The 18,479-nt window shown below is 41.8% G+C and overlaps 1 protein-coding gene across 1 annotated transcript; it reads left to right on the top strand.

The window, feature by feature from the left end:
• The first annotated feature begins 2,325 nt into the window (after nt 1–2,325).
• Nucleotides 2,326–16,357, top strand: LOC111981886 (zinc finger protein 281). Its single transcript, XM_024013377.2, has 7 exons — nt 2,326–2,524; nt 6,298–6,751; nt 10,821–10,916; nt 11,097–11,223; nt 11,623–11,706; nt 11,880–11,998; nt 12,272–16,357. The coding sequence occupies exons 2-7, from the start codon at nt 6,353–6,355 to the stop codon at nt 13,874–13,876; spliced, it is 2,430 nt and encodes an 809-aa protein (XP_023869145.1). The 5' UTR covers nt 2,326–2,524; nt 6,298–6,352; the 3' UTR covers nt 13,877–16,357.
• The last annotated feature ends 2,122 nt before the right edge of the window (nt 16,358–18,479 follow it).

An 18,479-nucleotide genomic window follows, 5' to 3' on the forward strand; every position in this document is an offset into this window, starting at 1 on the left:
TTACTAGCCTTTTCCCTGCCTATACTGTTGCCTTTTGGACCTCTGTGTATGACCTGCTGCCTGCCCCTGGACCCAGCTACCTGTCTCCTCCTGTGGTCCTTTACAKTAAACACCTGCTGCGCCCTGCGCTTGAAACCAGCTCTCTGTCTCTCTCGTGTTCATTACATTATTATTTAATGAAATACTGATTTATGTGAAAAATCATTCAAACTATAAAGAGAAAAGTTAAGTTATGTAATGCTCCCTGTTAGTGCTTTTTAGGTCAGTGTGTTATGAGTGACAATGTATGCTTTCTAAGTGAGAATTGTTGCCAGCGTTATGGTCGAACCAGCTTATTTTGAGACATGTATGAAGTGTTATGGTGGTGTGAGTGAGTTTTGGAGGTGAGATTAACTGTTTGGCCAAGATGCATGTTGGTAATGCAGACTGTGAAGAGTTTTGAAAAAGTGGCTTCAGTATCGACTGATGCTTGTTAGCAGTTGGAAAAAAACTAAGCAAAACAGATGGCAACATTTTCTTGTTTTTTAAATTTAAGGATAGCCAGAGGCACACTCCAACATTCAGACATAATTTACAAACAAAATATGTGTGTTAAGTGAGTCCGCCAGATCAGAGGCAGTAGGAATGACCAGGGATGTTCTGTTGAGTGCGTGAATTGGACCATATTCCTGTCCTGCTAAGCATTCATATTGTAACAAGTACTTTTGGGTGTCAAGGAAAATGTATGGAGTAAAAAGTACAATATAAAATATAAATATATAAAACAAGTCAAGTACATTTACCTCAAACTACATAAGTAGTAGTTTAAAGTATTTTTACTTAAGTACTTTACACCACTGATAACCCTTTTGGGTTCCATAGAACCAATTCCACAGAGGGTTCTACCTGGAGCCAAAAAGGTTTCCCATATTGGGACATCCGAAGGACCCTTTTGGACCCCTTTTTTCTAAGAGTGTGTGTGAGGGTGTTGGTCCCAGAGTGTGTCTCACAGTATGTGGTAGAAGCGTATGGTAGTACTGTTAAAGAGATGTCTTGCTCTGCATACGGATGATAAAAATCAAACAAACACCCACATTGATCACCTCAGTCTCCTGTATATCTTCAAGCAGTGGCCCTGATGAACGTTCTGTTTAATGGAGGGGAATGTTTCATGTATGCCCATAAATGTACATTCTCACCATCTAATCTCTGATCATCCCATAGATCGCTGCACAACAGCCATATGCACTCCAGCCTAGCATTGTGCCACACCGCTGAATTTGATTATTAGAGAAGTCTTAATGCATATTTAAATGCTTTGAGATGACAAGTGATTTGAAATATACAGCTGCTGTCAGCAATATGGGTTGTTATCAGGAATATATTAAGACGGGGGGAGGGCAGTGTGGCACACATCAAAAGGCAACCCATTGACCCTCTGCATTAACTCATACGTCTCTATTTCAATGATGCTCTCCACTGAATTAATTGGGTTGTTAACACAGGCAATTAGGAGTGCAGCTGAGACCAGAGGAAAAGGGGGATAGAGTCTGATGAGTGGTGGTTAGATATATACACATTAATTCACACAGCCAGTAGATCTATGGGGCTCTTATTCATAAACACATTCAGAGATGCCACATCACTTCAGAGAATGTCTCTAATGATTGTTCCTCCCTTGGCTAGTTTGAAATTTGTTGTTAGTAGCCTATTCTTGTCCCTTCTCTCTTTTATTTTATTTTCTTATTTTCAGGGCCACTACTTGTTCTTATTAAGGGTCACTCTGTTCACAGGAGACCAGACCACTGTGACTAATTAGTCAAAGCTATTTCAGGAATGTATTTATTTTGTGCTAAATATGCCACAATATCCATGCAGCATAGTATCATTGAATAGCAGAGCTCTATCAATGTACACTTTTAAGAGATGGTGATGTGTCCTATTTCTTCAGTAATTGGGACCCAGGGGGACAGTCACAGTTTTGAAACGTGTACGCAATGAGGGAGGCGAAATATCCTCAAGGCTGGAACATAGTTTTAAGAAACCATTATTCACACTGTCAATTGTTTATTTTATTTGTTTACCTAGGTTTCAGTAAATAACTCATTAGATATTGTGGATGTATAGTCTACCCTAAATGTAGAATGTTTTATTCAAATTTTAATCTGATCATTAATCTGGTTTAGGTAGTTAAAAGGCATTAGGCCTATCAATTATGCTAACACACATAAAATGAATGAAATCCAAATTACACTTATATTTCTGTCGAATTTGGCGTACGTAGGCAACAGTGTTGTTCAAAATGATAATGCATATGTCCCCGCACTGCGTGTTTGTTCCCGGCCCAGTGCTCCCCTGTCCCAGATCAAAGCGTCCGTCTGTGACTCTTCGCAGGACCCGTCCGCTATACCCATAATTCCCCGCGCTGAGACAAAATGAAGGAATACAGCCTCTGCGGGAGAACAATGTTTGGGCTCTAAAGATTTAAACGGACGACCAAAGGTGAAATATACCAGCCGAAAGAGCTATTGGTGGTCATGCACTGGTAAGATAAAAGGAAATATATATTTTGGGCGAGTTTAAATATGTGAAACTCCGGCAAGAGTGTGGGACAGACAACAAAGCGCAACGCTAGATAGCATACCGTTGCTGGAGCCGAGCATCAATTGTTCGCTTGAGTTGCATGGGCCATTTGTTATGGGTACGTCGCACATTATRCTCAGTTATGGTTTCTTTCAGTCCTCACCCAATGCCTATTAGAGGTTGAACTTGTTTATATCAACCGTATCAACTGCTTAAAATATTTAGCCAGGTATTATGTATTTCATAACCAAAAAATTAAAATGAAGCGCTCGAAATATGTTGACGAATAACAACACGTCGTGTTGTGTGAAATCGCTTGCGCGTGCATACACCTTCTCGCAAGTTTGTCAATCAAAATGATTTTAGAATGAATTCCATAACTTACAATCGATGTAGGACTACGTCAGGCGAGAACGTCAGATCCTCACATGTTTGGTGTAATGTTAAATTCAGTGTATGGTCTAATTTATTTTACCGAGTATAACTGTTATACAGATGGCCATATTGGCTAATAATTGCATGATCCTGCATCACAAAGGGCCTGGCAGGCTGGTTAGCCAAATGGCTAATTGTTTGGTGGCTAGCCAGACGTTAGCAGTAGTTAGCTATCGGTATTTCTAACTCCAGTGAATGACACTAGATGAATAAATCACAGCTGGGCGCTGAGAACCGATTTGTCGCGTACTTCATTATTTTTGAACACTCAATAAATTAAAATTTTCAACTAACGCTTACTACATTACATACCATTTTGCTGTAGCATGTTACATATGCATCTGTTAGCTAACTGTTAGCTTTATTTGGTATCAGCGTGCTAGCAAGTTGCATCCAATGCAATTGCAAAAGAGCTAGGCTAGCTAGCTATGCTGGTGGAGACAATGAAGTTCAGAGACACGATTAAGTTATTCGTGATAAATCTGAAACTATTTAAATGAACTGTGTTTTGTGAATGAAAACACACCATTGAAAAGCCATTCAACTGAATACAATACATTGGCTAGGTAATGGTAGTCTGGACAATGTTACAATTATGAAATTGCTGCTTGAAATATTTGTTTATAGCTATTTCACCCGGAGTTAGGCTATATCAATGCATCTGATGTTTTCCTCAAGGTGATGCACTGGTTTTGGATGCTGTTCCTCTCATTCCAAAAACTCCATTTTGATTTGGCTTTTGGAATCCTCTCATTCCTCGTGGCATTGTAAAATAGCACAGCAGCAGAGACATGACTAACCTCAGTCATCTCAAATTTCATGGTATGAAGGTAGCTAGCTAGCTTAGAAAAGTGTTAATTTTGAACAGAGAGTTGTATCTTTTGAGATAAGCCTAATCTTCCTGTAGCTATACACGGGTATATTACAGAGCTAACGTTTTGCATTATACCCATGGTATCAGTTTTATTTTTGCTTCATGTTAGAGTATTTCGGTGGCTAGTACTGGCTACTCTTGCTTGGTTCGTTAACTTTAAAGCCCATGTTTGATGGGTGTCCTATGATGATGACGACCTGTAGTCACAGAATAAAATGCAGAAAATGACCTTCCCACTACCTGTAGAACCTGTAGAACCTAACTGGGCTCTCACCTCTTTTTAGTTAATTAGCCTAGTCCTCAAATAGGATGACAGATTAACCCGCAGCTTCAGGTTCATTCCACTCTCATAGGATGTCAGGGTTGAACATATTATAGGCTATACCTTTTACCCGGGTTAATTTAGCTGCATCTGAGATTGACTGGCGGCTTTCTAAAAGTAGCCTTCTACTTGRCCATGTTTTTAGGATACCATAATTCACAAAAGTCAGAATCCAGACCGTGGCTGTTTTGTTGTTGACCCACACACCCTCATTATTAATCCGGCTAAGCACTTGATGGGGAGATCAGAGCCGGGCATGAAACTGATTCCTCAGGGATCAAGAACAATGCTGCTCTTCCAGTCACTGTGTCTGGACTAGAGGTCGACCGATTATGATTTTTCAACGCCGATACCGATTTATTGGAGGACCAAAATAAGCCGATACCGATTAATCGGCCTATTTATTTATATGTGTGTGTATTAATGAAAATTACAACAACTCTTAATGAACACTTTTATTTTAACTTAATATAATGCATCAATAAAATCAATTTAGTCTCAAATAAATCATGAAACATGTTCAATTTGGTTTAAATAATGCAAAAACAAAGTGTTGGAGAAGGTAAAAGTGCAATATTTGCCATGTAAAAAAAAAAAAAAAAAGCTGCTGTTGAAGGTCCTTGCTCAGAACATGAGAACATATGAAAGCTGGTGGTTCCTTTTAACATGAGTCTTCAATATTCCTAGGTAAGACGTTTTTAGGCTGTGGTTATTATAGGAATTTATAGGACTATTTCTCTACCATTTGTATTTCATATACCTTTGACTATTGGATGTTCTTATAGGCATGATAGTATTGCCAGCCTAATCTCGGGAGTTGATAGGCTTGAAGTCATAAACAGCGCAATGCTTGAAGCAAAGCGAAGAGCTGCTGGCAAATGCTGGAAAGTGCTGTTTGAATGAATTCTTATGAGCCTGCTGCTGCCTACCACCGCTCAGTCAGACTGCTCTATCAAATATCAAATCATAGACTTAATTATAATATAATAACACACAGAAATACGAGCCTTGGGTCATTAATATGGTCAAATCCGGAAACTATCATTTCAAAAACAAAACGTTTATTCTTTCAGTGAAATACGGAACCATTCCGTATTTTATCTAACGGGTGGCATTCCTAAGTCTAAATATTGCTGTTACATTGTACAACCTTCAATGTTATGTCATGATTATGTACAATTCTGGCAAATTAAATAGTCTTTTTAGGAAGAAATGGTCTTCACAYCGTTTGCAATGAGCCAGGCAGCCCAAACTGCTGCATATACCCTGAATCTGCTTGCAAGAGATGTGACACAATTTCCCTAGTTAAAATAAATTAATGTTAGCAGGTAATATTAACTAAATATGCAGGTTTAAAAATATATACTTGTGTATTGATTTTATGAAAAGCATGGATGTTTATCGTTAGGTACACATTGGTGCAACGACAGTGCTACTTTTGCGAATGCGCTTGTTAAATTGTCACCCGTTTGGCGACGTAGGTTGTGATTCAATGATAAATTAACAGGCACCGCATCAATTATATGCAACGCAGGAGAAGCTAGATAAACTTGTAATATCATCAACCATGTGTAGTTAACTAGTGATTGTAAAGATTGATTGTTTTTTACAAGATAAGTTTAATGCTAGCTAGCAACTTACCTTGGATCCTTGCTGCACTCGCGTAACAGGTAGTCAGCTTGCCACGCAGTCTCCTCGTGGAGTGCAATGTAATCGGCCATAATCGGTGTCCAAAAATGCCTGATTACCGATTATGAAAACTTTAATTCGGCCCTAATTAATAGGCCATTCCGATTTAATCGGTCGACCTCTAGTCTAGACAGTTAATTTATTTCATGTAAGTTGGTGTCAGCAGCACATGTAAACAAAAATAAACCATCATAGATCACTGATGGAAAATCTACCCAGTCAATGTTTCCATTCCACTCATCCAGGAGTGTTGCGCTTTGGCTTCACCCTGTTCTCCTCTCAGCATACGTTGCATAAACACAGTTATCTGGGGAGATACACATTTTTAGAGCAGAAGACACATTTCCGTTCGCGGTAACATAGGACAATACAGTTGGATTGCATTGTACTTCAGCTCCTGCTCTTTCTTCCCCAGGATGGTTCCGGTTGGCTCCCTGTAGTTGAATCTGCCCATCACCACCAAGTTCATCATGAGCATCATTCAAGACAAACTAGGTAATGACTTCCTGCGCTCCAATGGGAGCATGGACTCCAACTTCTCCCCTGGCATGATCATGTTCAGTCACCTGCCCCCTGTGACCAGCTTCACCCGGCTGGCTGCCCAGTCTGTTATGCAGGACCTGCCAGGCCCCCACGAGATGATCCTGAAGAAGGAGCGGGACTCTCCAGACTGCAGCATGGGTGCCCTGGGGGGGTATGGAGGGGTGGGGGACTATGTCCATGCCATGGACATCAAGCAGGAGAAGATGACAGAACATGACTACCGTCTGCCGCTGTACCCTGGAGGCCCGGGGAAGAGCACAGAGCTCCCGGAGGTGTCCATGGGCAACCACCAGAACTTGCTGGTGTATGACCTTAGCCAAGGCAACGTAAGGCCTTCTGACGCATTGATACTTCTGAGCTGGTTTCCCATACACACATTAAGCCTAGTCGTTGACTAAAAAGCATTCTCAATAGAGATTCTCCATTGAAAGAGCTTTTTAGTCCAGAACTTAATCTGTGTCTGGGAATCCAGACTAATGTTGTTCTTTAGACCAGAGAATTCAAGGCAAGGCACCACACCATAATAGGGATTTTTGAAAATCTTAATTGTATCACAATCAACTTTTACCAGTCATTTGTGTCTACATTCAACTTTTTGGTATTACACATTTTCATACACATTTTATTTAAATATGCAAATTGGGCAATATATCATTAAATATGCACATGCTTGCATATCAAGCAAATCCATTTTTCTGGACACTGGATGAAGTCGGCCTCAATATTTTGGTTTCATTTTAAGACACTCCAGGACCGGACTTGTCCAGAGCAGATTGTGGGTAAATACTTTTTTTTCATCTTCCTATCTGTAAAATACTAAAGACATAGATGTACGTAAAAAGCATTTTTGGCCAATTTTTCCCAACAAGATCTTACCTAGATTAAAAGATGGACAAGATATYGACAATTTCCTCTGGGCAAGTCTGGTGACTATCTAATCATAACCATACAGCTTTTGGTGAAAGCAGATGCTTCTGAAGCTGAGGAAAAAGAGTTGGTGTGTGGGAAGAGTCTGACTTTTGGTCAATTGCAGTTAAAGAAAAGTCCAGTGAAATTAGGCTGTCAAATGCTTATTTAGACCCAATCACCATCTCTTCAATGTAAGTTACTATATAGTCCMGTTTGTAACATTCTCTACGAAATGGGCTTTTAAATTGTGTAATTCAATCTAGTGAGCTTTGAAATGAGCGGTTCAAATTAATAAAAATGTTGATGACTAGTATGAGAAACTAAAAGTATACATTTTCATCTAGCTTGACATTTTTATATAGATTTTTGGAAAATACTAATGTTAACTTCTCTAGGGTATGTGGGACGGTAGCGTCCCACCTCGTCAACAGCCAGTGAAACTACAGGGCGCCAAATTCAAAACAACAGAAATCCCATAATTTAAATTCCTCAAACCTACAAGAATTTTACACCATTTTAAAGCTACACTTGTTGTAAATCCAGCCAACGTGTCCAATTTCAAAAAGGTTTTACGGCGAAAGCACACCAAACGATTATGTTAGGTATGAGCCAAGTCACAGAAAAAGACAGCCATTTTTCCAGCCAAAGAGAGGAGTAACAAAAAGCAGAAATGGAGATAAAATTCATCACTAACCTTTGATCTTCATCAGATGACACTCATAGGACTTCATGTTACACAATATATGTATGTTTTGTTCGGTACAGTTCATATTTATATCGAAAAATCTGAGTTTAGGCGGGATGCTACTGTCTCACTTGGCAAAAAGTCTGAGAAAATGCAGAGCACCAAATTCAAATTAATTACTATAAAAATTACTATAAAAATTTAACTTTCATTAAATCACACATGAAAGATACCAAATCAAAGCTACACTGGTTGTGAATCCAGCCAACATGTCAGAATTCAAATAGGCTTTTCGGCGAAAGCAAACGATGCTATTATCTGATGATAGCACCATTGTAAACAAAGAGAGATAAGCATATTTCAACCCTGCAGGCGCGACACAGAACGCAGAAATAAAAATATAATTCATGCCTTACCTTTGACGAGCTTCTGTTGTTGGCACTCCAATATGTCCCATAAACATCACAAATGGTCCTTTTTGTTCAATTAATTCCGTTGATATATATCCAAAATGTCCATTTATTTGTTGCGTTTGATCCAGAAAAACACMGGTTCCAACTTGCTCAAACGTGACAACAAAATATCTCAAAGGTTTCCTGTAAACTTTGCCAAAAAATTTCAAACTACTTTTGTAATACAACTTTAGGTATTTTTTAACGTTAATAATCTATAAAATTGAAGACGGGGTGATCTGTGTTCAATACAGGTTTAAAACCAACTGTAGTTAGCTTTCTGGTCTCGCGCTTYTAACAAACAGGACACGTCGAGTGACTCTCGTTCAAGATGGCCATACTTCTTCATTACACAAAGGAATAACCTCAACCAAATTCTCAAGACTGTTGACATCCAGTGGAAGCGGTAGGAACTGCAAGCAGGTCCCTTAGAAATCTGGTTTCCCAATGAAATCTCATTGAAAAGAGTTACCTAAAAATAAAAAAAATCTGAATGGTTTGTCCTCGGGGTTTCGCCTGCTAAATAAGTTATGTTATACTCACAGACATGATTCAAACAGTTTTAGAAACTTCAGAGTTTTCTATCCAAATCTACTAAARATATGCATATCTTATCTTCTGGGGATGAGTAGCTGGCAGTTTAATTTGGGCATGCTTTTCATCCAAAATTCCGAATGCTGCCCCCTACCCTAGAGAAGGTAATCAACTAAAATATCAACAAATATCAAAATTGATAGGTAAATGCCTTAACCTACACCAAATCTCCCTCTTTTGTTATGTTAAAAAATAAGTATGATATAAGGAGGAACGTGGGTGAACAAAGGAAAATGTTCTCTATTGAAATTCACCGCAGCATTACAATTAGTAAAATAAAATTTACTTCGGAGGCTTGGTTGATCAGATGTCGACCTGCATTTCGGGGAGCGGGCTTGTAAAATAGCCAATCTCACCAAAGACTGATGGATAAGGGGAATGKGGGGGGGGGGGGGGAGCAGAGGGAGGATTTAGTAATGGTGACCTAAAGCTAAGACATCAAATGCGAAATATGTCCCTCCCAAAATGATTTGGATTGGGCCTCTGTGTGAATGGAAACGTCTTGGCAAGGACACGGTCGTCTTGTTTGAGCTTGCATTCACACATTGTCTTCTACACACACACACGCTCTCTCTGCCTAACAATAGCCAGGCTCCAGAGTTTATTAGGCAGCACTTGCATGCTCATTGAAAAGCTAGACGTATAATTTCTTGCTCACTAAATATGGTTTAAAAGTTTATCCAAGGACATTTTAGAGAATATATTACATTACCTTTGACATTATTTGTGTATTTTTATTTAACTGTTATTATATTACTGAGGAGAATGGAAGACAAACATTTTTCTCCCCTCAAAAAGGCGGTTCCCTACTAAAGTTATGAGTAGTTTCATTTGGAGTGCAGTCAGAGCACCCCAAATGGTGCTATTCATTTCAGGATAATGGCATGCTTGTGAGCTTACAGCCATTTTGAGCCCACTGGGCCTGCGCTCTTTTGGTTGAGGAAATGAGACGGGTTTGTTTTGGCTAGCCTTACCCCTGATCTAATACAATGATTGGTTGATATTTGAGAGCGCCGTCGTCTTTCTCACATGTACCAATCCACACTCAGGCTGTGTTTGAATTTAACCCTATTCCCTATATAGCGCAGTACTTTTGACCAGGGCCTATAGGCCTCTGGTCAAAAGTAGTGCACTATATATGAAATAGGATGCCATTTCAGACAGCCATGCTCTTAGTATCCATATGGTGTTGGGAAATGTCATTTGAAATGGCAGTGTGGGTGGGGGGGGATCAATGTCCCAATGAAACCGTGTCCCTCCCCTTTCCCAAACCACAGACCCTTTTGTTTGAAGATTGTGCTTCATAGTGAGTGAACAACATGCTGAATATTAATGAGTCTGTATTTAGACTTGAGCCGCTAGTTAATAAGCATAGGCCTTTTCTATGGGATACTAAGTGTGTCAAATGACACCCTATTCGCTTATATAGGCCATTTTGGTACGCATCCTAAATGAAGAGCAGCTCTCCATTTTGAATGACGGCTTAACTGTCTGGAGAGATGCGCAGAGGGAGCCATAAATATGTGGTTTACTACTCTACCTCCTGGCACCTCCCCAAGGCAGCCCTCTGCAATGGCTCAAATGAGCTTTCACTAAATGCTGCATGAGTTTGTGTTTTTAGTTTTGTGTCCACATGCAATATGTAGGCTATGTGAATGTGTGACTGAACTAGGCCCTTCCCATTCTCTCAAGTGCTTATTTTAAAATTTTCCGTCTTCTTTCTCACTCTGCGCCTCCCTTTTGTCATCCTCCCAGCTGCCGAGTCGGTTAGGAAAGGAGTCCTCAGGAAAGAGAGGTCGAAGGTCAAATGGTGAGGAGGGCAAGCCCCGGAGGAAACGTGGAGAGCCTAAGGTATCTTGATTTAGATATGATTCATTCACTGAAATTTGGTCTTCATTTTTCAATAGTTGAGGATCCATTACATCTGAGTATTTTTTTCCAGAACTTAGTTTCTATCTTCAGTGAAACGATCATACATTGAATGAGTTAAATTGAATTTGGTGCTTGAATTGACCTCCTTTTGTCCAACAGCAATCAATGATGCTGGATTCAGATGGAGGCAGCCTGTGGCCCAACGGGAAGCTCCACATCTGTGAGCACTGCGGCGCATCCTTCAGGAGCTCCTACCACCTGCGCAGACATGTCCTCATCCACACAGGTACCCAGGCCTCTACTGACTGATCAACTATGCTCATTTTTAATATTTTTTAATATATATTTTAAATGAAAATGATCTCTTGAGGAACAACAGTATTTGTGTTAAATTGAATAGTTAGACAATATGTTTGTTATGGGAGGTCCTCATTCACACAGGTGCCTAGGCCACTGATCAAAATGTCTGTTCATTTCTAGCATTCTGTGTGGTTTCGGTTAGTTTTTCACTAGATTATAAAAGCTAAAAGATCTCCAGAAATGTTAGGAATAGATCTTGTGTGTTAGGAAAACTCGGTTGTTCACAAAGTCACTGTAGGAAACTTTGAAATGAAACCAGTGCCGTATTAGTTTTGAATGGAGTAGGCAAACACAGGATTTAACTGTGGCTGTGGTGTTGCCTTAGGTGAGAGGCCGTTCAGGTGCAGCCAGTGTAACATGAGTTTCATCCAGAAATACCTGCTACAGCGGCACGAGAAGATCCACAGCGGTGAGTGGAATGTCAAATCCCACACACACGTCAAGCACACTAATGACATGTGAGAGACAAACAATCAATTACCTTTGTGCAGCAAAGTAGTTAGTTTTGCTCATTGTGTCATCCAACTATGTTTTGTAGATGGTTATTTTTCTTTAGATTTTCTGTGATGTTTCCCCTGACAGGAGAGAAGCCTTTTTGCTGTGACCAGTGTAACATGCGCTTCATTCAGAAATACCACATGGAGAGACACAAGAGGACCCACAGTGGAGAAAAGCCATACAGATGTGAGACCTGCCAACAGGTAGTGACCTCCACATGGATAATCTACTGAAATAGGATGACGTGTGTTGGGAGGGGGGTGGTTATGATGAATGTCTGCTTTTAACCTGTGGAAGCAGCAGCGCATTTGAATGGTCAAGACAAATGTCCCCTCAGGGACAATACATCTTAATATGCCCACTTCCATTATGGCATGACCTGACAAGTTATATTTATCGGAATGAAAATGTCTTCGTGTCTATCCCATTCTGCTGTTTACAATCTGTACCCTACTTGTGGTCTCTCTGCCCTGCAGTTTTTTTCCAGGACAGACCGATTACTCAAGCACAAGCGAACCTGTGGAGAAGCCATAAAGAAGGATCTGGAGCCCGGGATGTTGGACCTGGGCTGTGAGGACATTGGGCAGGGCAGCTACGGAATCACTCAGGGAAATACTGGCGCCTCGGGCCGGAAGAGGGGCAAGTCCAAAAACTCTGGTGAGTTAGGGGAGCGCAAGAGGAAGAAAGCGGCAGGGCCGGCGGAAGCAGGAGGGCTGGGCGGAGCACACATCCACGGGGCGCCGTCGGGAGGCTACAGTCTCCATGACTACAGCGTGGAGAATCACACTGTGTCCTCGTCCACTCCGCCAGGGCCCAGTATGCACAACGAGCATCACGGCCGAGCCCCTAAGATGGCCTTCAAGAAGGCCAACCGCAAGGCCCTGGACCAGGGGGGCTTGGGGCAGGCCAAGCAGGGCACTATGGAGCAGGGTGGGGCTGTGGGGATGGTCGGGATGGGCCTCATGCAGGGCTCTGAGGCCAAATCGGGTCCCACCAGCAGTAACTACGATGACGCCATGCAGTTCCTCAAGAAGAGGCGCTACCTTAACGCGGCCAACAGTGCAGCATCAGGGGCCGGGGTGGCAGGGGGCAGCACCAACGATTATGAGGTCAGCGTTGGTCACCTGTCGTCCCAGCAGTCGGTTATCCAGGGGGTGGTCTCAGGCGTGATGGACGGCGACTCGCCCCTCAGTCTGCTAGACTCCTCCCCCACGGGCRTGGACAAGCACGACAGGTCGGGGATCCCTGACGAGGTGCTGCAGAGCCTGCTGGACCACTACACCCAGAAACCAGACGGCTCGCACCACGACGTGCACTTTGACCTCAGTGACCAGCACGTGGCGCTGCACCCTGTCTCAGCAGACGGCTCTGACCTGAGCCACGATGCAGACTCCCCCAGCCCGTCTGGAGACAAGACGGTCATTATGCACGAGTACTCCCGCTTCCTGCTGCAGGCCCTGGAGCGCACCAGCCACAACACAGGCTTCCCCCTGGGCCCCGGGCCTCCAGCTACAGGGCCCTTCACCAGCTCCCACCAACGCAACCCGCTCTTTTCAGACAAGCACATGTACACTACGTCCCCTCTGGAGTGTGGCTTCGGCCAGCCTGTGGCCTCTCCCACCCTGCCCTCCTCCGTGCCAAAGTCCCACTTTGCGATGCTGTCGGGCTCCTCTCCGCAGCACGGCTTCCACCTAAACAGCCTGGAGCCTGCCACCCACCAGCAGCTTACCCCTTCTCAGGAGCTCACTGACCAGATGGAGAAGCAACACTCCTCCTCTTCCCCCTCCTCCTATCAGATCAGCCCGTCTGACCTGGGCAGCCAGAAGGACTCGCAGAACCTGGCTTCTCTGGATCCCTCCAAGGGCTCCTACACGATCGAGAACTTTGCCCAGGCCTTTGGATCCCAGTTCAAGTCGGCCAGCCGCAGCGCCTTGTCGTATGGCGCTGACTCTAGCGGGGAGGTGGACCACAGGATAAGGACGCCAGTCTCCGAATTCTCAGGGTATACTAGTTTGTTAGCCGACGTCAATGAGGCAGTAAGTACAGGTTCCAAAACCCCAACAAGCCAAAGCTACAGATAAGGGCCTGGGAGGGGACAGCATTCTGTTGGAGGTTCATGTTTTGTCCAGTATTTTTCTTTTTTTTGTGCTCCTATTTTATTATTTTTATTAAGTGAAGTTTTAATTATTATTATTACCCTGCCGCTATGTTTATGTGCCCCACCCCTCTCTCCAGGACTGGTCTTCAAGGCCTATTCAAATGCAATTTTTTAAGATATATTTTTAAAGTAAATATCTATGTATTTAGTCCGTTTTCTTCATCTTTTTGGTGTMATTTTTGGTCTGCTCGTTAATCGTTAGAATGAAAAAGTACTTTTTTTTTTAAAGCAAACAACAGAGTAGCAATGAACTTTTCTCCCATGAGCTTAAGGGTTTTAGCAATCAACTTTACAATTGTAGCTAGCATAATAATGGGAAAAACAATGATGGGGGCAGGGAATAGCCCAGAACTGAAATAGCAAAAAATAAGAAATAATGATATTGTCTGTTACAAGGATAAAAGTATTACTCAGGAAAAAGTGTAAACGGAGGAAATTGTGTAGTGCAGTGAGCACTCATTTTAGAGGTGTACATTTGCAACTACAAAGAGGATGCTTTGTTTGGTTATTTCTTGTTTTATACCTTGGTTGATGAGTGCAACAAATAATGGAGGCTGCTGCCAGCTCACTTACACTGAGAACACTTTCCACTTAGCTATATAGAGATTATGGTACTTTCTTGTCAATGTGAAACTCGTGTTTTCTTTCAATAAGGGCCATATATATTTATAACAATATATATTCATGTATAATAACAGCTATAATCATTCTGGGGAACTGCCAGGTGAGGTAGAGGAAGTGAGAGGGGTCTGGGTTTGGGGTTAAATTGTTTTCCTCGTTAGTTTTAGGAGAACATAGTGACGCTTTTCTTTGGCCAATAGAGGTTGCTGTTGGACAGCTGTGGAATTGCCTTCCTCATCTTTCGCCCCTCTTCTTCCTCTTCAATTCTTTACTTTCCTTAAAAGAATCCGATTAGCACTTTGAGCCATTTATTTCATTGAATAAACTAAACTACCCCATAAGATCATGGAAGACATTTGAAATGAACTGACTTGCTTTCTAAAGATTTGTATTGATCGGGTTGGGGTTACCACCGTATGCAGATGTGGGTTTGAAAGCATCTTGAGCAATGGGTTGTTAGGGGGGGTGGGGGCTTTGGTTGGGATGGCATGGGCTCGTTTGGGAGGGTATGTGAGGGGAGGGGGTGGTTTGTGCCTGGGGAGTTTTTTTATTAGCATTATCTCCTGGATGTTATCACGTGTAGGTCATGGGGAGGGAGGGATTGTTTTATGGAAATGTATTAAGTTAAATTGGGAATAAACGTGTAAAGTAATTCACCACTCTGTTTAGCATCTTTGCTTTACTATTTCAATTTGAAGTTAAGTGTATTAGTGGCTGAATATTTCTTCCCCTGTTACTGAGAGAGCCTGGAAACATGTGAGGAAATGATCATGTGACTAAATCTAACCCATATACCTATAACAAACCCAAAGCATTAGACATTTCTGGTGTGCTGGCACTACCACAACGGTATTTTATGAGGAATGGGGTGCCTAGTCCTGCAAAATGTTGTCTACAAATAAATTGTGTGCGTCCCAAATGGCACCCTAATAAAGTGCACAACTTTTGACCAGGGCCCATGGAAGAATAGGGTGCCATTGTGGACGTACACGTTGTCTAAATGAAATGTACATTTCTCTGCCTGTGTCTAATGCTTCCTTTGATTATGTGATTTATTGCAGTCCTTCAATGAATCTAATTTATTTGATGTACTTTTTGTAAATCAAACAATTGCATTTTCTTCCATAGCCACGACTGGCCTTTTGAGCTAGAAATGCTATCACCCTTTTTTCTTTCTTTTATTTATCGTTTTTTTCCCTGTTGCCCCTTTTTTGTCTTACAGAATCATGAAACATGGCTGAATGACTGCAATGTTGCAATATCATAGGGAACAATGACCGACCACTACAACCATGCTCTGTTTTTATTGGATAGGAGGCTGAGGGGTGAACAATAAAGACATTGACCTTTTATATACCTCGTTATCACTGTAAACACWCAAGCAAGGACAAAAGGTTGGCTGTATGGAGCAGAGATGCTGTCTGTTGTATGTGGCTATTTTTAAACCTTGTCCGATAAATGTCAGTAACACCTGTTAAGCAGGGTATGTTATTGCTTTAGGGTTCTGTAAATGCCTAATCATGCCAACCAGTGCAGTCTGCAGTTCAACTCTGTCTCCAAGGTAACATTTGTTACTTCCTATATTGTATGTCTATTGTTTACAAACACTACATCGAAATCTTGCCCCCGATATTATTCAAAACATTTTTTTTTTGTCTGCACACCAAATTTGTAGCTGACGTTATCCTCACTCTTATTTTGTTCCAGATTCTTGTAATGCTTTGCAGGGCTGTACCTGTCCAATGAATTGATTAGGGAAAAACAATAAATGCTGTTATTGAGATATTTTGTTGACTTTGGTATGACACTTAGACAAGTGGTTTGTTCTAATGGTGTTTTACACTTAATAGGTGAATACACGTTGTCCACGAGGTGTTGACTTAAGGGAATAGTTCTTTATTATTAGGGCCTACTGTCCTTAGTCCCAGTCAAGGGACAGAAAGAAACCTATGTGGTGTTGGTTAGAGTTGCATTTTGTGTGGTAGTGGTGCGCAGGTCAGCTGTTTGTTCACCTGCCCGMGATTGCTAATAACCCATCTGCAACTGCAGACTGATAAAGGGAAAATCTGATGCCCTGACCCTAACCTGCAAATATAGAAAATTGAGTTGWAGGCTAGTCAGACGGTGGAACAATGTTTTTGATAGGGGGCGCAGGATTTTTGTTGTTGCATAGTGTAGATGTTTCTGCTTATTTCTGACAATTTGGTAGACTATTTAAAAAGTCTTGGGACTATAAGGTTCTATCTGCATTTTCGTTAAGAGCTGGCAGCCTTGTTCTGTTCAATGGTCTCTACCAATTTAGTACTCAATACCCCAATTCATGTTAAGTTCAAAAGAATACAAGAAAATTGCTGATGCCGTTCAAACCGATGAGGCTTTGGAACTTTTTAAAGCCAATTCTCAGAATCCATCTTTTTGAAGATGGCTTGGGAAATACAAGGTTCTATCGATTTCTTAGTCAACTGTCTATAATTAGATACATGCAGCTTCTCATTATACACTGAGTATACAAAACACTAAAGACACTTTCCTAATATTGAGTTGAACAGCCTCAATTCTTTGGGAAGTGGACTCCACAATGTGGTGGAAGCTGGCCCACGTCTCCAATGCTTCCCACAGTTGTGTCAAGTTGGCTGGATGTCTTTTGGGTGGTGGACCATTTTGATACACACAGGAAACTGTTGAGCGTGAACCCAGCAGCTTTGCAGTTCTCGACACAAACCGGTGCGCCTGGTACCTACTACCATACCCTGTTCAAAGGCACGTATCTTTTGTCTCGCCTTTAACCTGTCTCCTCCCCTTCATCTGCACTGGTTTGAAGTGGATTTAACAAGTGACATCAATAAGGGATCATAGCGTTCACCTTCAGTGGAAAGGGCTTAATGTTTTACATTGTTTTAAGTTGCCCATGAAAACTAAATAAACCCTTGCTCACCAGAATTTCAGAAATCGATAGAATGCTTCAACCTAGTTGACATCGGTGAAGTTCTCAATGTCATCTCTGCTTCTTTCATGAAGCAAAGACATTTAGGCACTGGGGAGAAAATTCTCCCCCAAATGACATCAGTTTGACCAGTTGTACGGAAATAGAAAGCTGTGAAAAGTGACCCGACATGTTATCTGATATTTCAATTTGGCTTGGATGCATATTTTAAGTGATTGAAATATCAGCTTTTATGATACTGAGCAAGATAGGGGTAGAGGTACTAATTGCGCATTTGCATTCTCAAGATGCCAAAGAGAGGCCAAATTGTGCTCCGTACCGCATCACTGTGCGCCTCCCAAATGTTGTAACAATGCGGAGGGCATTGTATAGCTCGGCATTCACATGATGTGGGGGGCGGGAGGTCCTGTATAAACACAAACTCCCCTTCAAAGGCACTGCAGAAGTCAGGACATTCATACTTCTTGCTTGTCACAGAGCAGCGCAGAGCTGTTGTGAAGGAAGTTTATATAGGACCTCCTGCCCCCACCTACCGTCAACCGATCATGTCAATGCGTAGCTATACAGAGCCCTCTGCTTTGTTTCAAAATTTAGGAGGCGCACAGCAATGCGGTGCAGAGCTCAATTTGGTCTCTGCGTGCCTCCATACAGTCTCCGTCCGCATTTTCGGATCGAGCATAAATTGGCTCTTAATGCTCTGACTTCTGCATAGGCTGCATCACAGTAAATACCGTACTGCCACTGCAGATGTCAGATTGACCATGCAGAGCCTTTTTTACAGCCCTAATGCCAGATAGCCTAAAAATAATACAATAAAACCCAAAATGTAGCCTATAGATATAATTAGGCTATACATTTATGGTTTTATTTGATTTTATTGAACCCGCCCTTCATCCAAACAATGTTTCATGACCCTAAACGGGCGGGTTATGAGTCAAAATAACAATCATGTTGGTGTTAG

This window comes from Salvelinus sp. IW2-2015, linkage group LG20 (genome assembly GCF_002910315.2).
Source record: "Salvelinus sp. IW2-2015 linkage group LG20, ASM291031v2, whole genome shotgun sequence".
NCBI classification, from domain to species: Eukaryota; Metazoa; Chordata; class Actinopteri; order Salmoniformes; family Salmonidae; genus Salvelinus; species Salvelinus sp. IW2-2015.